The sequence below is a fragment of the Sturnira hondurensis genome, unplaced genomic scaffold (genome assembly GCF_014824575.4).
Source record: "Sturnira hondurensis isolate 20B ecotype Veracruz unplaced genomic scaffold, ASM1482457v3 Scaffold0013063, whole genome shotgun sequence".
Lineage (NCBI taxonomy): Eukaryota > Metazoa > Chordata > Mammalia > Chiroptera > Phyllostomidae > Sturnira > Sturnira hondurensis.
The window spans coordinates 3,575,364-3,600,929 of NW_028085694.1; the positions used below are offsets into that span (position 1 = coordinate 3,575,364).

Here is a 25,566-nt window from a genome sequence, read left to right on the forward strand (position 1 = left end):
TCTAAAGGTGTTTGCCTGGGGGAATCCTCAAATATTTAGAAGTTGGGAAGAGAAGGATCCAGTGAGACTGAGGAGGAGCTGTCAGTGAGTTGGGAAGTATACAGTAAGTGCTGTCCGTAAGCCAAGCGGAAATGTGCCATAAGGGGGAGAAATAGTAAACCAGGTTAAATGCTGCTGAGAAGCAGAGAAAGAGGGGGTATTACAATCGGATTGGCAATCAGACCATTCTCCGATGGTGACCTAAAGCCTGTTTAGAATGGGCTCAAGACAGAGTGGTAGGTGAGGAAGTGGAAGTAGAGAGTGTGGACAACCGCTGTGAGGAGTTTTCTTGCAAAGAAAAGCAGAAAAATTAGATGATAGCTGAAAGGGTCAAGGGTCTTATTTGTTTGTTTGTTTGAATGGTGGGAGTTACAGCTCTGTCCTTCCATGTCTCTTTCCACTGTTCCTCTCAGTTTACTGCCACCACCTTACTTTTGACACTGGTCACATTTTCACCTGTTTAATGACAGCTGACTCCTACTTGGCCAATTGCTTCCACACCAGGCCTATTTCCCCTCTGCTTTCCAATACGTACTGCCTGGCCCATCTGATTTTAATACCTTACCGCCTTGCCTCTCTCTTTCGCTTCAGAATTTGGCAAAGTCCCCTACCGTCTGCCACAGAGAAACCACTCCTCTGTCCAACCCCGCCACCCACTTGGCTGTACTGAGGCTGGGCTCCTCGAGGTCCCACGCAAGCTCTGTTCTTCCCATTCTCTTGAATTAAAAAAAATTGGGGCTGCTTTCCCTTTCTCCAAATTATATGTAACATTTGTGGTTTTTCTTTTATAAATCTAAAATCATTTCAAAATAAAATGTTTTTTACTTCTAAAATATACAGCTTAGCTAAATATACCTCCAAATTCATACAACATTCAAAGCTCAGCTCTAAACATTCCCTTGACCATCCATTTCCCATCAATTAACTCACAAACTACATTTAAAGAGCTTGATGCTTGAAATGTTGTTTGTAGCCTTCAAGTGCTCTGGGTCTAGGCTGACAGACAGGTAAGCAGATGAGTACAATATGAATCCTCAGTGCTGTGATAAAGATACCTTTAAGGTCTAGCGGGGTCCCAGAGGAGGGAGCGATCAACTCTACCTGGTGTTCCCAGGAAATCACAGAGAGGGCACTGAACTCAAAGGGTAAAGAGGGACAAGTTGGACAAGGCAGGGAGGGGCATTTTAGGCAGAGCAACAACATTGGCAAAGGCAGGAAGATGCGGAAGAGCGAGTGTTCTGGGAGATGGAAGCAGAACAGGGCCAGAACACAGAGGACTTGTTTGGGAATGGAGTGGGGGAGGGGGAAGAGGCTGGCGAGGCCAACGATGCCTTGACAGGGAAGAAGAACTTTATAATGCTGTCCCAAGGGCTCTGGGTGTGATGGGGGTGGGGCAAAGAGGAGATTTAGACAGTGAAGTAACACAACCTGATTTGGTGTGCAAAATGATTTAGGTAGAATGGAACAGGTAGGAGGCAATTGTAATACTCCAGGTGAAAGCAGTATTATAATTATTAACAACACCCATCATTTTCACCCAGTCTTATATACTTATACCACATTTCCCTATTAAGATTTCAAAAAGGCATAGTTGAAAGCAATTCAACTTCCTGAACTGACTCTATAGAGATCTATATCATCATCATCAATTATTTCTATTATAAAGATCTCTTGAAATAATCCTGGACATTGCTAGATTTTACTGTCATTGCCTTTGAAAATACATAAACCCACTGCATACTTACCATCTTGTCTGAGTACTTGTGTCCATGACTTGGGGGATTGCTTGCATGCCAACATCTTTCTCAAGTTGCTTAATAACAAAATTTCTATCTGGGTAGGCTGTACATTCAATATAGCCATCTTTCACACTAGAAGCATTCTGGTCACTAAACTTAATCGGTGCACCAAATTCATGTCGTTTTCGAGAAATCATATATGTAATCTGCAACACAGGTAAGCAGTAAAGGTAACATAATCAGTTCCCTGGAGAAAAATGGATGCGTGGCAGCCTACGTGATCTCTGTGTATAATTTCTGTGCACCCTCAAGCCCCATGGGTTTTTTGTTCTCTGGCCACCCCCTGCTGCTGTTCTGTGAGGCACTGCTCCAAGGCTACGGGGACCATTTTTACTGCAGGTACTAAGAGCAGAAAGTGACTGGCTATTTACATCACAACCCATCCTGGACTGGTAGGAGACATTTGGGAAGCTCATCTCTCTTGCTTCTCTTCTGGACAACTCCGAGGTGTCATTTACCATCCAGAGTTCCCTGAGGGGCTCTGGCTGAAGTCTTCCCTCTGCAGAAATTTTGCCTGAGATTGCAACCTTGCAGGGATCTTGCCAGGGCCCCCTCCCACTGGTTTACCTGTTTTCTCACGGGACACTCACATCACTCACATCCAACTCTTCTCAAGGGCTGCTCTGGCAATGCCTCTCTGTTACAGGGCTGCTAAACCAAATACCACGGATGGCATTGGGTGGCTAAAACAATAGGAATTTATTCACTCACGGTTGTGGAGGCTAGAAGTCCAAGATCGAGGTGTTGGAGCTTGATTTTTAATGTGGCCCCTGAGGGAGAATCTGTTGCTTGTCTTTCTCTAGCTTCTAGTGGTGACAGCAACCCCTGGTGTCCCTTGCCTTGTAGATATCAGCACTCCAATCTCTGCCTCCTTCTCAAGAAAGTTGTTCTTTCTCCCTGTGTCTCTGTGTCTTCATATGGCCCTTTTTATAAGAACCCCAGCTATCAGAATAGCACCCTCCCACTTCCCAATAGGTCACCTTCTGAGGTTCTAGGGGTTAGGACCTCATATCTTTTAGGGGGTGGAGATAGTTCAATCCATAATGCATACCTAAGACAAAGACCATTCGTCTATCCAAAGAGAAACCATGTGACTATAGCAAATATGAAAGCCTCACAGGTCCTTCAGGAACAAATATTATTCAGCTACAGGGAGGCGATGACTAGAGGTAACAAATCAAGCCTCTGACCTGTTTCGTAGATTCCTTAACTGATTCTTCCTCGATCTCTTTTTCACTGCCCAAAGAAATCCACGGTTTAGAGCAGGGTGGCTTATAGGTAAATATTTCTTCAGGAGCAAGCTCTTTAAATTCTTTATGTTCCTCCTGTTCTTCTGGGACTTCTGGGGGCTAGAGTAACACAAATAACATTCTAAAATATATGACCAAATTTAGGTTATAGCTGCATCTATATGTTTTGCAACAAAGTTTACTTTTATATAAATTCACTAAGTGCTTCTGTATTATTTTTATTCTTTGTTGGTTCATGCTCTTCAATTATGAGAAGGAAACCAAGCAAAAAAGAAAAAGGAAGAACAAGGAACAAAACAAAGATATCAAGGATACAGACAGAATATGACAGAATAAAAAATGGGAGAGTAAAAAAGGAAAAGATGTGTGATAATAAGACAGCATTTACTGTACACCTTGATAAATATGGACTACTAAAACTGAATGTCAAATATAAAACTAGCTCCCTCTGACTTAATAAAATTTCTTTTGATAACAGGATTATGAGTATGAATAAACATGATATACGTTAAATAATAAGTGAATATTTTAAAATCAAGATGTCCACAAGAAGATACATAGAGACACATGTTGACATATCAAAACCTATATCTATATCTCTATAATCTATCTATCTATAAGTTGAGTAACTATCAATAGAAGTGAACTGATACCTTGTGTTATCATCATAAAATAAAATCCCATAAGGCAGTTGCAATAAACAAACTTAATCAGTATATATATGTGATATCTAAATATATCAACATGGATAGTGGCCTAGAATTTTATAATTTAATGAAAAACAAAAATTGGAGAATGATTTGCATAATTTTATGTGACTTTTGTAAAACAGTAATAAAATACTTTATTTGTGGAGCATGCATATATGGTAAAAACATAAAACCATGGACAGGAAGAAAATATAACAACTTTTGAATAATGGTTCCTTGTAGAGAGAAGTGGAATTCCAGAGGATACAAGGGGGAGTGAAGCCCTATCTATTATATTTTATTTCTTTAAAAAAATATAGTAACTACGATCAGACATTTAATGTTTGTTAATTCTGGGTAGTGACTGTGTGGATATTTGTTATACTACTCTCTGCATGTTTCTATATGTTTGAAAATATTTCACTATACACAGTCATGCGCTGTATAATGACATTGTGGTCAACGATGACAATCCCATTAGATTATGACGGAGCTAAAATTTCCTATCACCTGGAGATGTGGTAGCTGTGGTAAATTCATAACACAATGCATTTCTTACATGTTGGTGGTGATGTTGGTGCAAACACATCTATTGTGCCATCAGACATATAAAAGTAGAGCACATACAACTATGTACAGTACATGATTCTTGCCTATGATAATAAACGAGTACTGTTACTGGTTTATGTATTTACTATACTTTTTATCATTATTGTAGAATGTACGCTTTCTGCTTATTACCAGAATAGTTTGCTATAAGACACAACAGGCCGAGGTACCTCGACAGCAACTGCAAACATCTCGAGTTTACCGCATATCTTGATTGCATCATTTTGTCTTGCGCTTGATTTAATCTCGTGTTGTTTGAGCGGTAACGGTAGCCTAGAAGCAACAGGCTGTACCATCTGGGATTGTGTGGGTGCCCCCTGTGATGTTTCCATAATGAGGGAATCACCTAACGACACATTTCTCAGATGTGTGTGTCCCTGTGTTTAAGCAGCACAAGACTGATAGGAAAAATTTAAACACAGAGAAAAACAACCATAAAAATAAAATTAAAAATGTTAAGGCTAAGTAAAAGATTACTTTTAGTTTAAAAAGTGTTAGATATTTCGAAATTCTCTGCTTTCCTTTATTTTTCTTGGTTATTGAACAACCACTCAAAACCCTCTGTCTACCTCAGTTTCACCAAACCTCCTCACAAGAATGCCAGATCAGAAGGCGAGTCTCAGGAAATTGTTACCTTCCATGACCACTTTAAAAAGAAAAACCCACCCTAAAGGTGAACTGATATTTTTCTTTGGAAATTACCATTCTCTTATTTTCTGCTTCCCTCTCCATCAACTGTCCACTGACCAAGTCATCCTTTCAAAATTCTGCTTTTAAATAATCATGGCAAATGTTTATGGAGTACTCAGCTCTGTGTCAGGCACTATACAAAGGCTTTACCCTGTATTCATTCATTTAAGTTTCACAGCAGCTCTGGAAAGGGATATTCCTGGTGCCACTGTGTTTACGGGTGAGTGTGCAGCAACCTACCCCAAGCTATGCAGATGGTAAGAGGAGAGCAGTGGTGCTCCAGATTACCTGTTTCGGCTTTCATTGGGTCAGTAAAGCAAATAAGCAGAGCACCTGCCACCTTGAGATGTTTGACTTAGTTCATCCCAGTTACTGCTCACCTCCTCTCGGTGCCAGCACCTCCTCTCGGTGCCAGAACCTGGTCTAGGCCCCAGGGCAATGGAGCTGAACAAGAAGGATCACAGCCAAGCACAGGTGTCCCCCAAAGGTGCTGCTTCCTTCTGACACTCCACAGAACACACAGGCTTGGGTGTGCTTACATTGAAATAGAGTTCCTTGCCCTCTTCAGTTCCAACTATATAAAAGTTAAGTCCATATTTGAAGTCCTTGTCGTGAACAAGCAGAATCTCATCTCCAGGATATGCCTAAAGGAATTTAATCAAAAGAGAAGGTTATAGAACATTTCATCCAAAAGCAACAGAATATACAGGAGTCAGCGAAAGTAGCCTTATAGTTGTTTGTATGGAAAACAATACAATAAGTAATAACTAATAATACAAGAATAAACTGTGCTTTATATACACCTGGAAACCTACTTTGCCCACCCCTGTACATTCTTCTCAAGGGCACATGGAACATTTTAAAGGCTACATGATATGTTAGGTCACAAAACAAGTCTTAATAAATTTAAGATGATTAAAATCATATCAAGCGTATTTCCTGATCACAATGGCATGAAACTAAAAATTAATTATACAAGGAAAACTGGAAAATTCACAATATGTAGAGATTAAACAGACAACATACTACTGAATAATAAGAGAGAGCCAATGAGGTTAATGGCATCCAGTGGCCATTCAATTTATTCAGACATCAGCACAAAACTGATATTTCTCTCTCCCTGGCTGGCACAGCTCAGTGGACTTAGCATGGGACTGTGAACCAAGGGGTCACTGGTTCAATTCTCAGTCAGGGCACATGCCTGTAGGTCCCCAGTAGGCGGCACATGAGAGGCAACCATACGCTGATGTTTCTCTCCCTCTCTTTCTCCTTCCTTTCTCCTCTCTCTAAAAGTAAATAAAGAAAATCTTTTAAAAATTGATATTTCTCTAACCAATAAGTCATAAAAGATAACCATAGTTATCTTTGGTTATCTTACGGTTATCATAGTTATCTATGTTCAGTCTTAGTGCTAATTTATGGCTAATAAACCCAAATTGCAAACTAAAAAATTGAGTTTTTATTAACTCTTAAAATGTTTTTAAAACGCAATAGGTCTAAATAGAGACATGTATTAAGCAATGATATTTTCATCAGGAAAAAAAAGAAGCATTTCTTATATGTGGCTTTATGCTCTGTTGCATGCTAGCAGACAAATCAGGACCACAGTGATGAACTAAACAATTAAAGCAGTATGGGAACACAAGAATAGATTCCCACTCTAGTTACAGCTGGGCACGGATTAGTTTTCCTGGGTGTGCAGTAAGGCATTAACTAGTAAGTGTTTGCTTTTCATACAGAATCACCAAGCAGGATTCCCAAGAAGGTGTGGGCAAGCTAGTCTTTGTACAAAGTCAAGGCAAATGCCAGATTTGAATGCAGCAATCCCTGCAACTTTCATTGTTATGTACCAGGAACCCCTTGAAGCAAGACTGAAAAAAAAAGAGGGATGTTGTGCTTACCTGGATAATTTTTTTGACTGGGTAGAAATCAGACACTGCAGCTCTGTTGGAAAAGTCTGCCAAAATATCTTGTTTTTTGAGAAGCTTATAAGGTTGTTCATCTGTCAGGTCTTCCTCTATGCGGCAGTTAAATATTTCTTGGGTCTTGGTGGTTAGCACTAATGGATAAATTTCTGGATGGCCTAGGGAAGACAAAGTCAAATTTTGACATTGAATGTAACCATTTTAAATACTAGCAATGGGAAACATGCAATTGTTTGTTCTAACTAGTTGTCTTGGTTAAAATTTTTAAAAGACTTTAAAATATCCCTTTTAAAGCAAGTCTATCCATTACAAAAAAGTTAAAAAAGATAAAAAGGAAAATAACAGTTACCCATAATACTGCGTCTCCAGGGAGAACCTCTACTTCCTTCTAGCCACTCCATGTGTAGTACCTTACATGACATTTTACATCCTGCCTTTAATACTTATGTCAAAAGTATTTTACTAGGATATTGTGTAATCTTTCTAACATATTTTAAATTAATATAACTCTGCAGCATAGTTTTTAATAGTTCTGTTGTTGAAAAACATTACCTTTCCCCCTCATTTCTTTATAATGATTGTAAACAACTCTACAAATGGGTATCTAATGTATCATTTTTTTAAATCATATTTCAGATTTTCTTAGGATATTTTTTAAAATTGAAATTATTGGTCCAAAGGAGTGATCACCTTGTCAGGCTCTGTCAAGCCTGTATTGCTTTCCTAAAGCATCCCCCAACCCCAACCCCTCCCCTGATGCTCTCTCTCATGAGGTGACCTCACTTCCTACCTTGAAGAAACAATTCTGTGTCTGTACAGCACAGGACTCTGGCCCTCCCGCAGTCCTGTCTCCCAGCTGATTGGTACAGGCGCCACCTTTCCATCCTCCCCTTCTCTCTGGAGACCTGCTGGCCCCTCTCCACCCTTCTTAGACTTCGAGGCCTATTCACTTTTCCTTGCCCTTCACCTTGTCCTGCCTCTGGGCTGTCCTGCAAATCTGCATGCTGAGGAAGAGAGGAATGGAAACCTCTTGAACCCCGCTTCCCTCTTCTTCAGAGGGCATGCCTGGGACTGAGGAACCACGGGACTGAAAAGGGAGTCCCTACCCTACCTTTCTCCCCACTTCCGGGGGTTTGCTAAAATGACTTCTTTGGGAAGTCAGTAGCTGTAAGATGTGAAGAATGCTGATTTTCCCTCAGCATGCAGATTTGCCCTATGGTCTCCCATTTTGAAGAAGCCTTCTTTGACCTTATGTAGGTACTTCTGCTCCTTAGGGCTCCTTCTTTTCACAGTTAAACTTGTCACTCCATTCTTCACATCTTACAGCTACTGACTTCCCAAAGAAGTCGTTTTAGCAAACCCTCGGAAGTGGGGAGAAAGGTGGGGTAGGGACTCCCTTTTCCGTCCCGTGGTTCCTCAGTCCCAGGTACGCCCTCTGAAGAAGAGGGAAGCGAGGTTCAAGAGGTTTCCATTCTCTCTTCCTGTTGTTCCTGTCCCTTTCTTCCCCACCCCAGGCCAGTCCTTGGCTGCAGGAGGCCCTTGGACAGGGGGTGGAGGAGAATAGGTATCGGCTTGCCTGTTGTCATCCCCTCTAACAAGCCTTCTTCTCATTTTCTTATCACGTCAGCTTCAGGCACCCCAGTCTCAGCTTTGCACCTGCCCCCAGAACTCCCTGCCCAAATCCATTCTCCCAGAGTCCCACCGTCACTCATTCCCCTCCAAGCCCTACATGCCTGGATGTCCTGATAGCCTCCCTCCCAGTGCTCAACAGTGTGTCAAGGGGGCAGTGCATGTGGCCTCTCACACTGGAATTCTGAATTTTCCCACACAAACATTTACCCCTCACTTCATGGCTCTGTGGTACAGTTATCCAGGTAATTTGGGGGTTTTAATGACTATATGCATAACACTGGTTATATATATGGAGATGTATTCCAAATTGCAATCTGTTGGCATAATAAGCATTTGGAATACAACTTGTTCATAAATTACAGGCAACTGCTCATTTTCACCTTCCTCAAAGTGATAACCCTAACTTTTGGCGTATAGAAGACGCTCCATAAACAACTGTTGAGTTTATTAGTTTACTCACATACAGATTATCCCTGTGAAAACATTCTGCCAAGGATAATTTGTAGTGTCTAATGCATAAAAAGTTCTGCAGTTTTGCCTTTCAAAACCACTAGGTGGAACTGTGAGGCCCGAGAACGGAGGCATTCGCAAAGGCCAGAAAGCCCTCTGCCACCCAAAAAACGGAAGACAGTGACAAAGGTTGTTTGCTAAATGTCACCTCCCCCCACCAAACATGTTTCAAATTCCACTAGCTGGACATTTTTTCCCTAAAATGGACTCTATCAAGGAAACTTTAACATAGGCTCTAACTTTCCTTTATCTGGTAGTAAAACTAAGAGACTCTTTCTCATTGCAAGTAGCAATCAGTGATAACTTCAGGCAGCTGGTAGCCAACAGACCACACAAAACTCCGACAGTCTGCTGCCTTCCAGTACCACCTGCACAATGGCCAAACTAAACGCAGGTAGGCCTGATGCTTCCGGCCACTCCCAAGGATCGCTGGCAAAATTCAATAAAGAATGCTGTTATTCAGGCTTTGACGTCTACACTGAAGACTGCACCCCAGGCATCCAACAATGAGGCTATGGTGATGAGCAGTGAGGTAGGCTAAATGCTACTGGCCCAGCAGAGTGGGATGCTGGTTGCTCTGGGTGCGTCAGAAAGATGACGGGGCAGAGGAGAAGGCCTACAGGGCTGCCTGAAGCTTACAGAGGTCAGGGTCCTGCCACAAGGGCAACACCTGCTGGCTAGGGTGCTGGGCTAGGCTGGCGAGTGCCTAACAATGTGGGTGAATCATAACCATGTTAATTATTGTAACTTCTTGTTGTTGTTTTTTTATTCTTAGTGTTGATTTTCCACAAGCAAGATCTGGACGCAATTCTTTGAGGCATCAGCCAGGTATAACACATTTTATTGCAAAAGTAAAAATTTCTAAGCCTTCATGTCAAGAGAGACTGTGGAGGGTAGGTTTTCCCAGGATTTTTTCCTTCACATCTTTTATTGTCATTCAAGTACAGTTGTCTCCATTTCCCCCCCCACTCCCCCAACCCCAGCCATCCCCACTTCCCATCCTTGATCCTACCCCTCTTTGGTTTTGTCCATGTATCCTTTATACATGTTCCTGAAAACTGTTTCCCCCTCCCCCCTCCCCCCGTTACCCCCTCCCACCTCCCCTCTAGTCACTGTCAGTTTGTTCTTAATTTCAATGTCCAATTACGGTAACTTCTGTAGGTAACCTGCTGAATGCCAGGCGCTGCTATCAGCTCTTTTCATGGACGGTCAATTCATTTAATGCTCACAACAGTCTGGGCTGGTTACTGTAATTGCCTCCATTTTTTAAGCTGAGGAAACAGAGGCCTACAGAGTTCAAACACCACATTCAAGGTCAGGAGCTAGGAGTTGGAAACAGGGGAGCTGAGGTTCAAACTGAGGTCCCTGCACCCTTACTGCCACGCTCTACTTTCTCACTGATGTGCGAATGACAGGGGACCCCAAGAGTCGAAAAATGTTAGTTTAAGGTAAATAGGAATAAGCCTGGTAGGTAATGAATATGTTAAAGTGACTTTCAGAAACTGCAGGATGCGGCCCACCCTCTGGCTCCCGGGGAGATGGGTGACCTCCTGGGGCACAGGCAAGGGACATCTGAGCCATTGTGTTCCAGGAAGAGGCAGACAACTGCCCACCCAGAGACAGCTGACCACCTAGGGTGAGAACACTGCAGTTTTTTAATCTAATTTTCCCTGAATTTCAAAACCCCTCACTGCACTTTGTTCTCTGTTATAAAATGGCTGGCTTGGAAGGAAATGTAGGATGGTCAGTTAGGGTACGAACCCGTGTCTTCTCAGATCTCCAGCCATCTGAATAAAGCGCCCACAATGATTCAATCCCTGTCTCAGTATACTGGGTTTGGTAGGTGACAGGCAGCATGAACACCTCCAGCTTTTCTGGTTTCATGAACACAGCAGAGCATAGGAGAGGGTCCTGCTCCTTCTCCACACACAGTCAGAGGTAATAGGGGTTACATTCCTCAGGATGCAGTGAATGGCAGTTATTTACCTAGTAGACCAATGGAGCAGGGGCCGAAAACAGACTCAAAGTCTACACAACTCTCTCCTCAGAATCTTACTGTGTAACAGGGAAGAGGCCTTGGCAATATACGTTATGTGCTGTACATTGAAACAGAATTATTTTAAATAACTTCCATGCATGTCATCTGTATCTTTTCAAAAACATTTTGGTTGCTGTTTACATTTTCAAAAACAGTTTTATTGAGATTTAACTGACAAATAATAAACTACATGTATTTAAAGTGTAGGATTTACTAAATAAATGCATGTACCCCCGAAATCATCAGCACAATTGAGATAAAGAACACATCCATGATGCCCCAAATTCCTCTTGCCCCTTCCTCCCAACACCCCTCCCCATCTCCAGGCAACCAGCGATCTACTTTCTGATACTATAAATTATTTTTTCTATGGGATATTTGTAAGTGTAATTGCAAAGTATATGCTCTTTTTGTTTTGTCTTCTTTTACTCAGCATAATTATTTTCAGATTCATTTATGGGATTGTGTGTAGCAATTGTTCATCCTTTTGTGTTTCTAACTAGGATTCCACAAAAGAAAAAAGTCGATTAGGGAAAAATTTAAGATTTATAGCTTTGGGTGTGGTATCTCAAGTTCACAAGATTTTCTCCCATGTTGTCTTCTAGAAGTTTTGTAATACTTGGTATTATATTTAGGTTTCTGATCCATTTCTAAGTATATTTTATTGATTATGCTATTACAGTTTTCCCAATGTTCCTCCCTTTATTCTCCCCCCTTTATTCATGCCATGGGTTATACATATATAAGTTCTTCAAGTTCTCTGTTTCCTATACTATTTTTGACCTCTCCCCATCTATTTAATGCCTATCAATTATGCTTCTTCTCCCAGTACCTTTTCTCCCCTACTTCTCCCTTCCCCCTCCCCACTGAAAACCCTCCATGTGATGTCCATTTCTCTAACGCTGTTCCTCTTCTATTGTTTGCTTAGTTTTTGTTTTTGTTTTTTTTCTTTTCTTTTAGGTTCATTTGTTGATAGTTGTGAGTTTTTTGTCATTTTATTGTTCATAGTTTTGATCTTCTTTTTCTTAGATAAGTCCCTTTAACATTTCATGTAATAAAGGCTTGGTGATGATGAACTCCTTGAACTTGACCTTATCTGGGAAGCAATTTATCTGCCCTTCCATTCTAAATGATAGCTTTGTTGGAGAGAGTAATTTTGTATGTAGGTCCTTGCCTTTCATGACTTTGAATACTTCTTTCCAGGCCCTTCTTGTCTGTAAGGTTTCTTTTGAGAAATCAGCTGACAGTCTTATGGACAGGCACTCCTTTGTAGGTAACTGTTTCCTTTCCTCTTGCTGCTTTTTAAGATTCTCTCTTTGTCTTAAATCTTGGGTAACGTAATCATGATGTGCCTTGGTGTGTTCCTCTTTAGGCCCAACTTCTTTTGGACTCTCTGGGCTTCCTGGACTTGCTGGAAGTCTATTTCTTTCACCAGATTAGGGAAGTTTTCCTTTATTATTTGTTCAGATAAGTTTTCAGTTTCTTGCTGTTGTTCTTCTCCTTCTGGCACCCCTATAATTCAGATGTTGGAACCTTTCAAGATGTCCCAAAGGTTCAAAAGTGTCTCTTCATTTTTTTGAATTCTTATTTTTTCATTCTGTTCTGGTTGGATGTTTATTTCTTCCTTTTGTTCCAAATTGTTGCTTTGAGTCCTGATTTCCTTTCTGTCACTGTTGGTTCCCTAAATATTTGACTTTATTTCATTTTGGGTATCTTTCATTTTTTGACCAAGCTCAATCAGTTCTATGAGCATTTTGATGACCAGGGCTTTAAATTCTCCAACAGATATGTTGGCTATCTCCTCATCACTTAGCTCTCTTTCTGAAGTTTTTTTGCTCTGTTCTTTCATTTTGGCCCTATTTCTTTGTTGGGGGCCTCTGTTAAGCTGTAAGGGGGCAGAGCCTTAGGTATTCACCGGGGCAGGGCAGTCCTCCTTGCTGCACTGTGACAAGCCTGTTGGAGAGGGGCCAGAGAGGGCACAATGCAGCTTGCTTACTGGGTTCTAGCCCACTTTCCAACAAACTCTCATGTGAGACTGGAGTTTCTCCCACTGCGGTAACAACCGCAGTCTGCAGCCAGCTCTGAGTCACAGTTTCCCCTTAAGTCAACCCTGCTGATTCAGACGAGGAAATGCTCTCCCATCTTGTTTCAGCTCTCATACTGGAAACAAGTGTCCTTTCCCCTGTCTAGTTAGTGCCACATTGTCCACATTTTTGTGCTTTTTATTGGTGACTTTGTTATTTAAACAGAATACCCAAGTGTGGTGCTGAAGTGCTGTATAATGTTCCTAAGCACAAAAAGCCTGTGATGTGCTTTGCAGAGAAAATACATATACTAGATAAGTAGGGTTAAGGCATGAGTTATAGTGCTGTTGTCTGTGAGTTCAGTGTCAATGAATTAACAATGTATATTAAAGAAAGTGTCTTTAAAAAGAAACACATGTAAAGTGTTATATATTGCTTGGTTAATGAAAATGTTATGAGCAGAGGGTCATGGGAACCTGTATATTTCCCCTAAGAGCAATGGCTCAGTGTTTGCTCATTCAGTGTCCATAGCAACTGTATGGACCTTCCATAAATAATGAGCATCAACAGCACTTTAACTTCAGAATTATGGTAAGTGCTATGAAGGCAAGGGTACTCGGTGAAAGACAGGTCTTCAGGAAATGCCTCTTCCAGAGATGGGTTTGGAATCAGGATCTGAATGATGAGGAGATAGTTGCATAAAGATCTGGGGGGAAATCTAACCAGGCTCCTGAGGCAGGAGCAAATGTAGTATGTTCTGTGCTAGGCAAGACTGGCAAACCACAGGCAGGTGAAGAGAGTCAAGAGAAAAGATCAGCGAGGAAGGCAGAGCCAGGACCACGATAAGGACAAAGAAAAGCCACAGGAGAGCAGGCAGGAGACATGGCAAGTTCCATGTGTAGAATGGATTGAAGGATGCTGAGTGGAAGCAGTGATACCAGGTAGGAGCTAAGCAAGCCATCTAAGTGAGAAATGTGGAGGCTTGGACTGAGGTAGTAGATGTGGAGATAATGAGAAATGGATGGTTTTGAGATATATTTAAGAGGTGGAATTGACAGGAGCCAAGATGGTTTAAATGGCAGTGGGGAGGTGTTGAGGGAGAGAATGGGGGCAAAAATGACTCCCACCTTTCTGGGTGGTACATTCGTTACTTCAATAAATGTGTATCGGGAGGCATGGCCTGCTCCAACGCCACTTACTGTTCACTGACATCCTCCACTGTCTCCCTACCTCTACTCTCCATGTCTCCACCCCTGTGCCACCCAGGCCCAGCCCATCCCCCTCCCCTTCTCATTCTCAGATGGGTGCACCAGCTCCCTAGCCATTTTCTGCTCTGCCCTCGCCACTGCCTTTCTCAACAGAGTAGTCAGGGCGGCCCAGTCAAAACAAAGTCAGATCACGTCACTCCTCTGCCAAAGTACCTTCCATAGCTGTCTATCCTGTATTTGGTCAATAGCCAAAATCTTGACAATGGTCTACAAGGTTTTAGAGCTTCCTCTTTCCACCTTCACTATTTCCTCTGTTCCCAGATGTGAAGAGCATCATCTAGTTCAAGTCTAACAGAACGTTCCAACAACAACAAAAATAAAAGACTTGTTAGTTATTTAGCCTCTAAAGGTAGGACCAACGTTAGTTCGGTTGTCTAAGTTCTAGGTTTGTTTTGGCTTAAAAATCAGCCTTCCTCCTTGAAATAGTAGAATCTTACTGTGAAGTACAGATAAATATTGTTTATGAGCCAGAGTTTTAAAAAATATTGTTCTACTAAAAGTAATAACTTGCAGTTTTATACTTTATAATTACAGAAGTTCTCTCAAAAATCATTCAATTTGGATTTTGAAGGGACTAGTTGCCTGAGTCTATTTCTCAGTTTTTCTCTCTCCCACTCTTGCTTGTTATTCTTTCTTTAAACATTTTCATTGTATATTCTAAATGACCTGATGTCATTTTAGCCCATGTGCACTTTGATTAATCACTTCAATTTACAACATTTTCACTTGCTTATTAGATATTGAAATATTGTAACTGGGGGCAATTTCTAAATTGTATTCCACTTACCCATGCTCTCCATGTTTATGGGTTCTTCTTCTTCACCAACTAGAATATAATAAAATGATGTCAAATTTATATTTTTTGAATCGAATAAATATCTTAGTTTATTACATTTTTTTAACCAGGTCTCAAAACACAAAATATAAATGCAAATATACAATACATTCTTAAGCTTATTTTATGAATAATTAAATAGACAGAATCTGAATAATTGCCCTTCCCATAGAATTATCTCTTAATGATATGTTTTCTATGGCATTTATTTGATAGTATAATGAAATAAATACAAAGTAAGAATAAATGCCCATATTTGAATCCCACTTATGTTAGCGTTTTTAAAACCAAAATATTTAAGTGTAATACATAAAACCATGAACATTTTTGTTGCTAACATATGTACAAATACTAAAGCCATTAAAAATCCTATTAGTGAAAAGACAATCCTACCAGGTGGCAGCTCCTTATTTTTATCATGTTTTGTCACTTTTTTTAAACCTGAGCTCTTCCGTTTTTGCGATTTTGGTGCCATGTCCGTGACTTAGGCTGCACAAAGAGACAACATCATTAGGAAGTATCCGGTTTACGGTTTCAAATAGTAAGCATTATCATTTAGTAAACATGAGAATATGCTTTCTAAGTTTAGCCTAAGCTAAATCAACAGATATCTTCATAGAGTGGGTTTTCTGTGGGCAAACGTTTATTGCAACAATGATCTTATGGACAGATCTTGCCCTTGCGGCCCGCCATTCAGCTGAAGCACCAGGAAGTGACCTGCCAACACTTCAGGGTTTCAGCCCCAGACACCACAGGGGATGCTGCTGTCCCCGCCTGTTGCTGCAGTTCTGCACCCAGGGAGTTGCTCTGTGCTGTCTAGGGCCTGCCTCCCTGGCAGGTGTCCCAGCTACAAAGACAGGTTTGAAGTCTGTGGGCAGACACAGGCCCGCAATGCACATATATGTACATAATTTTAAAATTAACATAATTTAAATAGTGCTTATGTCCTAGCGTGTGTACATATAACCACTCGTCCTTATTTGCGCTGTCCGAGAATGCCTCTGAAAGTTTCTCCGGAATTGATCAGTGGTTTTGACAGGATGTAACACTGGCCAGGGGCCTCGCCATGACATCAGATCCTCCTCATCTGCTCAACGTGCACCTCTGCCCTGTCTTGTTAAATGGTTAGGGTTGTGATTTTAGGAGTCTAACCGAGGCAGGAGACAGCATGGGAAGAACTCTGAGTCACTCTGCTGTTACTGGCCAGCGTCTAGCACCCTAGATTCCAGGAAAAGCACTTAGGTAGAATGAATGGCACACGGATGTAGGGAGGAGGAGCAGGAGACGTGTCTCACCCGCTGCTAACTCAGCAGTCCTGAGCCAGGTCTGATAATATTGCCAAGTGTTCCAACATCACGAGAAACACTATGTTAGCACAGGAGGAGGGAAGTGCTTGAAATTCTGTGTATCATTTCCACTATCTGGGGAAGAAGGCCTTAACACAGTGCTTTCACCCTAAGGCCTGAAAGGCAGGAGAGGGTCCACTGTGCCCAAAGGAAGAAGCCCATAAAACAACTTTGGTTATTTGCCTACCTCTGGTCACTATCTGCCTTTGAGGGAGTCCCTAATGCTTAAATAAAGAGCCCATAAATAACTTTGGGTAACTGCCCCAACTTTAATTAACTGCCTCCTGTCACCTATCTGTTTTACAACAAAATGAATAAATGGAGTCTAGAGCAAGATAAGGATTTGGGCTGACCCCCACACATACCTAAGTTTGGGTACTCAAGTTCCCCCGTGAAAGCTGGCACCACCTTTACCAGTCAATCAGTACGTAACTTCTTGACCCCATCCCGCCCACTATGTAAGTCCTCAGATCAAAGGACCTGCTGTGCTCGCCACCCTGACCTTCGGCTGCCCTTACTTTCACTGCCCTGCTTTGCCCTGAACCTATGCCTTTCCTCCTATCCCCTGACCTTAGCTAGGCCTGTTCTCTTTCATGGCAATGGATTACCAATAAACCCTGATTGCATGCTAATAGATTTGCTGATCTGTAATCCCTCACATACGTGGGCAAAAAGAACCAGGTGTCTCCCATTCACATAAACAGCAGGATTTAAAAGCAGGCTGTACCAGCTGAGTAACCCTGGGCAAATTGTTGACCTAATTCTCAATTGATTCATTAGTTTAATGGCAATAATAAAACTTATCTCACAAGGTGGTTGTGAAGATATCACGGTGTGAAGTTACACCAATATCAACTGAGTCATCTTACACTGTTTGACTCATTTTAATAATCCAACATAGACCGAATATTCTTTCATATTATGGGAGAAAATGAAACTTTTCTCTGCCCTCAAGGTTCTTTTGGTTGGTCTAAATAATCAAATAGATATGAGACAGATTAACCAGAGGAAATATCCAAATTTAACATATACATTTATTTGGGAACCCTGCATCCAGGAGAGTCAGAGACGCCCCATGCACAAGAGGTTCAGAGACACAAAGTGAAGTTGAGGTACATACGACATTCTGAGCTAGGGCGGAGGTAATGCCTGCTGGTTTCAAAGGGTTATTTCAAGGAGAGCACATGTTCAGTAACTATTAGTTTGCCCTGCCACACAGACAGGTAACTTAGAAAGTCACTCTTGGTTTTAACTCTTCTTGTGGGTCGGGCTCCATATTTAAATTCTTCTAGATAAGGGTGGAGAGCAGAAGTTTCCCTTGGGCCTGCAGGGTTTTCGTTGCCTTTAGCTCAAAACAATCCACACACCACTAAGACACACCTAGAGGCAGCTGGTCTGCAACCCTACCATTGCCTACAGACAAAACACGCCTCATGCCTTGATTACTGAATCTTGACTGAAGTGTGCGTGTGTGCATAAGTGTTTGGACATGCACATTTTTTCCTTCGGATTTTTCACATGTATTTTTTCAAATTATAATAATGATAGCTCATGTTTGTTGACTGCTATGTGCCAGGCATGATTTGAAGTAATTTGTATGTATTTTAAAAAAATATTTTCTTTCTTTTTTTATTTTTAGAGAGTGAGGAAGGGAAGGAGAAAGAGAGGGAGAGAAACATCAGTGTGTGGTTGCCTCTCACATGGCCCCCACTGGAGACCCGGCCCACAACCCAGGCATGTCCCCTGACTGGGAATTGAACCATGACCCTTTGGTTCATAGCCCGCGCTCAGTCCACTGAGCTACACCAGCCAGGGCTGCATGTATTTTTTTAAATTTATTTTTAGCCACCCTTTTAGGTAGGCATTTTATTAATGCTGTTATCTTCATCTCCATTTTATGATGTGCAATCAGAGGCCTCAAAAGAGACCAGGTAACTTGCCTGGAGGGACACATAAGCTGTGAGCAAGAGGCACAGTGTGAGCCCCCGTGGTCTGGCTCCAAGGTCTGCACTCCCAACTTTGTACAAGACTGTCCCTCAGCTTTGGCCAGCGTGGCTCAGTGGACTGAACACAAGATTGTGAACCAATGGTTGCGGGTTGGGTGATATTTCTCTCCCTCCCTTCCCCTCTCTCTAAAAATGAATGAATGAAATCTTAAAAAAAGAAAAGACTGCTCCTTGGATTTCAGGAGTAATTATTTACTGTGATTCAGTACAAATGAAGTTATTTAAAATAATTGTCTTGATCTAGAAAGTTATGGTGTGATTAGCATTTTATGTTTCTGATCATTAGGAATTTCTGCTTTTTGAATACTCTGCAATGGGGGGCCCTGACCCATCTCTTCCACTTGTCAGGTGCCCATTTCACTTTCCAGCTGCAGCATAATTTCACGTCTGGAACCGAACCCTGTTTTCAAAATATTCTTTGTAAAAGCACCCCTCTCCATATTCTATTCCAGCTGCATTTGACTTAAAATACTCAAGAATACTACCTGCACTCACTGTATACACACACACATGCACTCACACACCATTACCATCACTGTCACCCCCCACGGCCACCACTGTGCATGTCAGAAATACTTATTGAGAAGCTGTTATGTACCAGGTGCTGTCCTTGGTGTTAAAAACACAGCAGCGAGCAAAAGAGGTAACCCCTTGCCCTGTTAGAGCTCACATTCTTGGGGGAAGACAGGCAGCAAAAAAATAAAAGCAAAATAATTAGTGATTTAGATGGTGATAACTATTTGAGAAAAATCAAGAAAGAAGGGGAGAGGGATTGTAGGAGTGCAGACACTGCAATTTTCTATTGAACAATCAAGGAAGGCCTCACTAAAATGCAGAGAAGGGAGGAAGGCAAAAATGCAGACATCTGAGAGAAGAAGGGGGTTCCCAGGGGGAGAGAACAGTAAGTGTAAAGGTCCTGGGGCAGGAGTGTGCCTGGCACATTTAAGAAAACAGCAAGAAGGTCACGCTGGCTGGGGTAGAGTGAGTGAGGCAAAGACAGGAGATGAAGTTGGTCAGAGAGGTGATGGGGGTATATATTAGTCAGCCTGGCTGCAGTAACGATATCCCCCAGGTGTCAGCAATACACAGCAGTCGTTGATTTCTTCTCATGTGCTGTGAGTGAGTTTCTGCTTCAAGTCTTGTTCTGGGACCCGGGCTGAAGGAGCAGTTCCTATTTGATACAATCCACTTTCACAGCAGAAGAAAAAGCAAGAGAGTTCACAGAACCATGTTATGCCTTCTAAATCTTCTCCTTTAACTGGCCCAAGCAAGCCAATCCCAATAAAGGGGGAAGACTATCTGTGTGCTTGACAATGGTGAGAATATATGATCCTTTTACAGAGAAAAGAGGTGACAGTTGGATGTGATTATATGATATACCACAAGAGATCTAGGTCATGTATAAGGACTTGAGTTTTTACTTGGAATGAGGTGGAGAGCTATTAGATGATATTGGGCTGAGGGGTAACTTTATTTGATCTAACTCGCATTTTAAGAGTCACTGTGGCTGCTGTGTTGTGAAGACGGCAAAGAGGAAAGGGCTGAAGCTAGGAGTCCAAGTAGGAGGCATTCAATCACCTGAGAGAGATGATGGCAGCTGGGACCAGGGAGGTGACAGTGGGATGGAAAAAGTGATTAGGTATTTTTAAAAATATTTTATTCATTTATTTTTTAGAGACACGGGAAGGGAGGGAGAAAGAAAGAGAGAGAAGCATCAGATCAGTGACTCCTCACCCTCACCCCAGCTGGGACCCAACCTATAACTCAGGCACATGCCCTGACCAGGAATCAAACCAGCGACCTTTTGCTTTGCAGTGTGATGTTCAACCAGCTGGGCCACACCACTGGGTCAAGGTTCTGGGTATATTTTTCATGGAGAGCTAGTAGGATTTGCTGATGACTCAGATGTAGGGTCTGAGAGAAAGAAAGGGATCAGGGATGTCTTTTCCGAGTTTTGCCTGAGAAATTGAAAGTATGGAGTTGCTGTGTGTCGAGATGGGGATCCCAAGGGAAGAGAAGATTTGAAAGACAAGGTCAGGAGTTTACTTCTGGGTGTGCAAAGTTGGACTGTAAACTAGACTGTAAACTCTGGGAAGGTGTGAGCTCTGTAAGTGGCACAGTTGTACATACTTAAAAACCAGTTGAATTAATCATTCCTTCTTCCTCTTCTTCCTTTCTACCACTCCTACCTTATGAATTTCTAGTCTAAACAAAAGGTTTTTGTCTAATGGCCTATGGAATAACCTATGTGCATACTGAGTTAGTTTTCTATTGCTGTTTTACAAATTAACACAAATTTAGTGTATTAAAACAACACAAATTTATTATCCTACAGTTCTGTAATTCAGAAGTCAGACATGAATCTCACTAGGCTAAAATCAAGGTATCAGTGAGGTTCCGTCGTTTCTAGGGGCGCTAAGGGAGAATCTGTTTCCTTGCCTTTTCCATTTTCTAGGGGCCACCAGTATTTCTTGACTTGTGGGCTCTTTTCTTCTGTATTCAAAACCAGCAATGGTGGCTTAAGTCCTTCTCACATTGCATACTCTGTCTGACCTCTTCTTTCTCCCTCTTCCACTTAATAGGACCCTAAGATTACATTGCGCCCACAGGAAGATCAGCTGATGAGCAACTCAATTCCTCTTTGCACACAGATGCTAATATACTCAGTTCCCGGGGAGTAGGAGGTGTTGTACTAGTATTAAGCTCAAATATGTAGGCAACAGTTTAACACAATCATCCCAAGAAATAAAGTGATCACTGTGCCCAGTTCTTTTCAAATGCTGCTATTAAATGATCTTTAGGTAATTTGGTTCAGCTCTCAGTTTTCAGCTCTGAGGGGAAAACAAAGTCAATTTTCCATCAGTACAGTAGGTGACAGCAATTGAGAAAACATTAAATGTATGCTACCTTACCAGAACAACTCACTTTGTACTTCCACAGATATTAATGCCTATGTCTAAAATGTTGACTAGCGACCAAACAAAAAGGTAGATGAAGTTGTTCTACAGGATTTTAGGGTTCCCAATCCTTCTTAGTTAAAAAGCGCAGTAGCTCAGTTGCTAGGTATCACAGTTGGAGTAATTCACTCACTGTGGTCAGCCTGGTGAATATAGGCAAAACTGAAAAGAAAGAGGCTGCTTTGGAAGTAGCTATCTTACACTGTATTTGCGTTTTATGCAAAAGTGTATAGTTTATATTAGTAATCACAACTTATAAAAACTCTACCAATATTGTGTCTAGAAAATTTACCACTTTAAATTGGAGATATCTAAATCAAATGAATGATTAGTCTGAATGACTTCTAAAAACACACTTACTTAGGTTTATCTTTATACATATTTCCTATTTAAAAATAAATCTCAAATAAAGGACATTGCTTTTAAATTATAGTAGGGCTTAGATTTTAAATACAGATTTCCATTTACTAAGATTACTCCAAAATGCTGACAACATTTTCCCCCAGCTAAATTAAATTTATTATTAAAAGTAGCAGAAGAGATACCTCATCTATTCCTAAAATAAAGTTTATGCTTAGCTCAGTGGCTTACATTACAATTGGTTTGCAAAACTACTATAGCTGGTTGAATTGCAAAACAGAATTTGTGAAAGATAACATAAATATTTAAGAATTCTACTTAAATATTTTTGTGTTAAAACCACGTATTTTCTTTGTACATTAATTGACTTCCGTAATACCTTTCTGCTACCACTGTAGCAAAGGACACACCTTCCACCTTCCACATAAACAGTAAAGACATTAGAGAGCAACAAGAGAATTGCATACAGGGTAGGACTGCCTCTGTGTAACAGTCAAAACCTGTGCACGCCAGTGATTCTGAGGAACATTGTATTCAGAACTGTCCATGACCTTGTTCCAAACTAACTTTCAAGACCTGTCCATGACTGTATCTTTTTATGAACCCTTTATTATTTAGAAGGATAAGTTCTGCGTATGAAGAAATACGTGAGGAATTATAATTGATATAATACAGCAAGTTAAACAGTTATTAGTGCCTTCTCTTCACTTTGTTTGGCTATAATGCACACGCCTGTGCACACATTCCCCTTGTTACCCACATGCATGCCTGGCTTACTCCCAGTCACGAGTAAGGCCTGTAGCACGGGCACGTTCCCTCCATGCAGCGAGTTCCTTAGAAAGTGTTATGTCCCAAGTCTTCTTCAATTACCTGACTTTGTCTAGTGGTCACCACCCTCTTTTCTCTTCCAAAAGCATTTGTGTGCTCATCGTACTTGTCTCCCATCTTTTTTTTTTTAAACAGTGATTTAGACTATGATCTAAGACTAACATCTTGGGCATCAGGTAAATATGTCTCTGGAGATGGTCCAAGAACTGCTGCTTCTTGGTCCATCTCCACCAAGACCCTGATTCAGCTTCAAGGTTCTCCTGGGCTCTTCAGTGGTCTTCTGACAAGTATACAACACCTACCCTCAGAAATAGCTGTTCCTACACTTCCAGTTAGTTTGTTACACTGGCTCCAACCCACCTCCACCTCTTTCCAAGACAGAAGACTCATTTAAGTAAATGCGATTCTTTGAAATGTCTCCTGAATTCTGAGGCCTTCTTTCCATAACCTCCATGTGTTCAGGCCTTTAACATGTCCTCCTGTACCAGAACCCCTAGCTACTTGGGGCCAGGACCCCCTCTGGCAGCCCAGTAAAACTCTACGCATTGGATAAAAACATGGGATCCCAAGGGAGACCAATTTTATTGAACTGGTGCAGTTACCAAAATACTTTTAAAATTATGATATAATAATGTATGTGTGTCTTTATGAATACGTTAAATAAAAAGATCTGGCAGTGATTCTAATTACTACCTTAATTTTGAAGCTGTGAGGAGAATAAGTCAGATATCTATAACATCCATAATGTGATATAAAAAGAGCTGTAATTTCTCTTAGTGACAAGTCACTCACAGGTCTTGTGGTTTGTTATGAAATGCCTACATTTCAATTAGCAGTTAGTAAAAATAAACATGTGATTTTATTTCTCTGCCCTCCCCTCAGCCTCCGCCTGGATCATGGACATTTTTAACTGGCCTCCCCAACCCTGTTTCAACCAGAATAGTCACCCTCAGGACAGACCTTCAGAGCCCTCTTATTAAAATGTAGATCTTAATAAGTCATTTCCTCGTATACTGGGGAATATAATAATGGGAGTCCACAGCAACATTCTCCTCCTTTAGTGGAAAAATGGAGCTCATTTGAAATGCACACTTCCTGGAGCCACTGTGATTCCGCAAGCCTGGGCAAGCCTGCATTTTAAAAACCACTGTGAAGCAGTCTTGCACAGCGGTCTGCAGACCAGACTTTGAAAAACAAGAAAAGCGTGTAAGCATCACCATTAACACCCTTCACAGTCTGCATTACCACATCCACTCTTCCAGTTCTACTCCAGCCTTATAGCATTACTCTCCAATCTCTAAACAGTCCCCTCATCTCCAGATAGTCTTCCTGTCTCCCTTTGCAGGGCACCCCTCTCCCTCCCAGCCACACCTGCCCCACATCATGCACACTTTCTCTGCTTGCTTAAGTCTCACTCATTCTGCAAGCTTCAACTCCAACACGACCTTCTCTCTTAAGCTTCCCCAACTTTCTCACTCAGAGGTGTAAACAATTTTGTTCTTGATGCTTTCTGATCACACTAGGGCACATAATTATGCCAGGCTTTTGCAAAGGCAAAGGGCCTGGAAGTTGCTGTGAATTTATTCAGCATTCAGCATACACTGGGCAGAAGGAGAGAAAAATTGAGCAGCAATTAGGTACTGGAGGTCACTAGATGAGCAAGACAAAGTGCTTCTTGCCAAAGAGTTCATGTTTCCCCCTTCATTTTCTTTTCTCTTAATCTACTCCAGCCCCCTCTTAAGGGCCCTGAAATCACCTCCCTAACTATGGTACTTCAGCCAACATTTTTCTTTTCTTTTTTGATCTCCGATACTGCTACCAATGAGTAACCAGGATCATTGTGCTTTCCTCTTCATCCGTCCATTATCCATCCATCCATCCATCCATCCATCCATCCATCCAGTATTTATTGAGCTCCCACTATGTGCCAGACAACATGGTAGACACTGGGAATAATACAACTTGTGAATAACACTCAGTACCTTTCCTCAAAGTTCTTAAGAGTGTCCTTAACTGCTATCTCGTTGTTATTTTTGTCTTCTGGCTAGGCTAGAAGTTTTTCAAAAGCAGGAAAAATTTTGTACTGTTTTGAAGGCTTGACTGCTTTTAGTACATAGCTGGCACTGCAAGTGTTTCCATGTTCTTGTAAAAGTGAGTAAAATACTTGTTTCCCAGGCCTCCTTTCCTATTCAGAGCTTCCCTTACCTGATACCGCTAAACTGAAGAGAAAAGCAGCCTCTTTGCAGTTCCCTGGGGAGAAACTCCTTCTGGGGCTGAAGGTGTGACCCTCCTCTCAGAAAAACTAGAGCATAAACCGCAGCTCCTCTACAGGCTGTTGCTGTGACGCATTCGTTGCTAAGAGAAAAGAGGCGGTGACTCGGCAGAGATTGACAAAGCTCCAGTACCAATACAGTCTCCGTTCCCTAACAGTCTCTCAGAACAGGCTTGTGATTGGTTGCTATGAAGGAAACGTCACGTACTGTGAAAGAGGGCTAGGCCTGCAGTTTCCACTTGCATGGAAGGAAGGGGTTGTGCAACTGATGTACCTAGAGGACTGTCGCTCCGCCTGACCCCAGGTCTGATTGGCTTGGCACAATGCAAACGTACCTAAAGGGGAATCCTTTTCAAAAGGATTCTAGACTAGGCGTGGGCTCCAGCAGCAGGGAGAGCAGTGTGATGGGAAGATTGCGGCATTAGCATCTTAAGGCAGCTGCCCTGCTCACCCCAGCTGCCAACTGGGCCCTCCCAGAAACCTGCTCTA

The 25,566-nt window shown here is 41.7% G+C and overlaps 1 protein-coding gene across 2 annotated transcripts in view; it reads right to left on the minus strand.

The window, feature by feature from the left end:
• DNAI3 (dynein axonemal intermediate chain 3) overlaps positions 1 to 25,139 on the minus strand; it is a 78,595-nt gene extending 53,456 nt beyond the window's left edge. For both annotated transcript variants that reach the window (XM_037060944.1, XM_037060945.1), the window contains exons 1-7: positions 25,011 to 25,139; positions 15,702 to 15,797; positions 15,261 to 15,299; positions 6,978 to 7,159; positions 5,616 to 5,720; positions 3,029 to 3,187; positions 1,785 to 1,984 (exon numbers count right to left, since the gene is read on the minus strand). In XM_037060944.1, the coding sequence (XP_036916839.1) occupies positions 1,785 to 1,984; positions 3,029 to 3,187; positions 5,616 to 5,720; positions 6,978 to 7,159; positions 15,261 to 15,299; positions 15,702 to 15,783 (767 nt within the window). In that variant the 5' untranslated portion in view covers positions 15,784 to 15,797; positions 25,011 to 25,139. The remainder of the gene's footprint in view (positions 1 to 1,784; positions 1,985 to 3,028; positions 3,188 to 5,615; positions 5,721 to 6,977; positions 7,160 to 15,260; positions 15,300 to 15,701; positions 15,798 to 25,010) is intronic.
• Between the last annotated feature and the right edge of the window lie 427 nt (positions 25,140 to 25,566).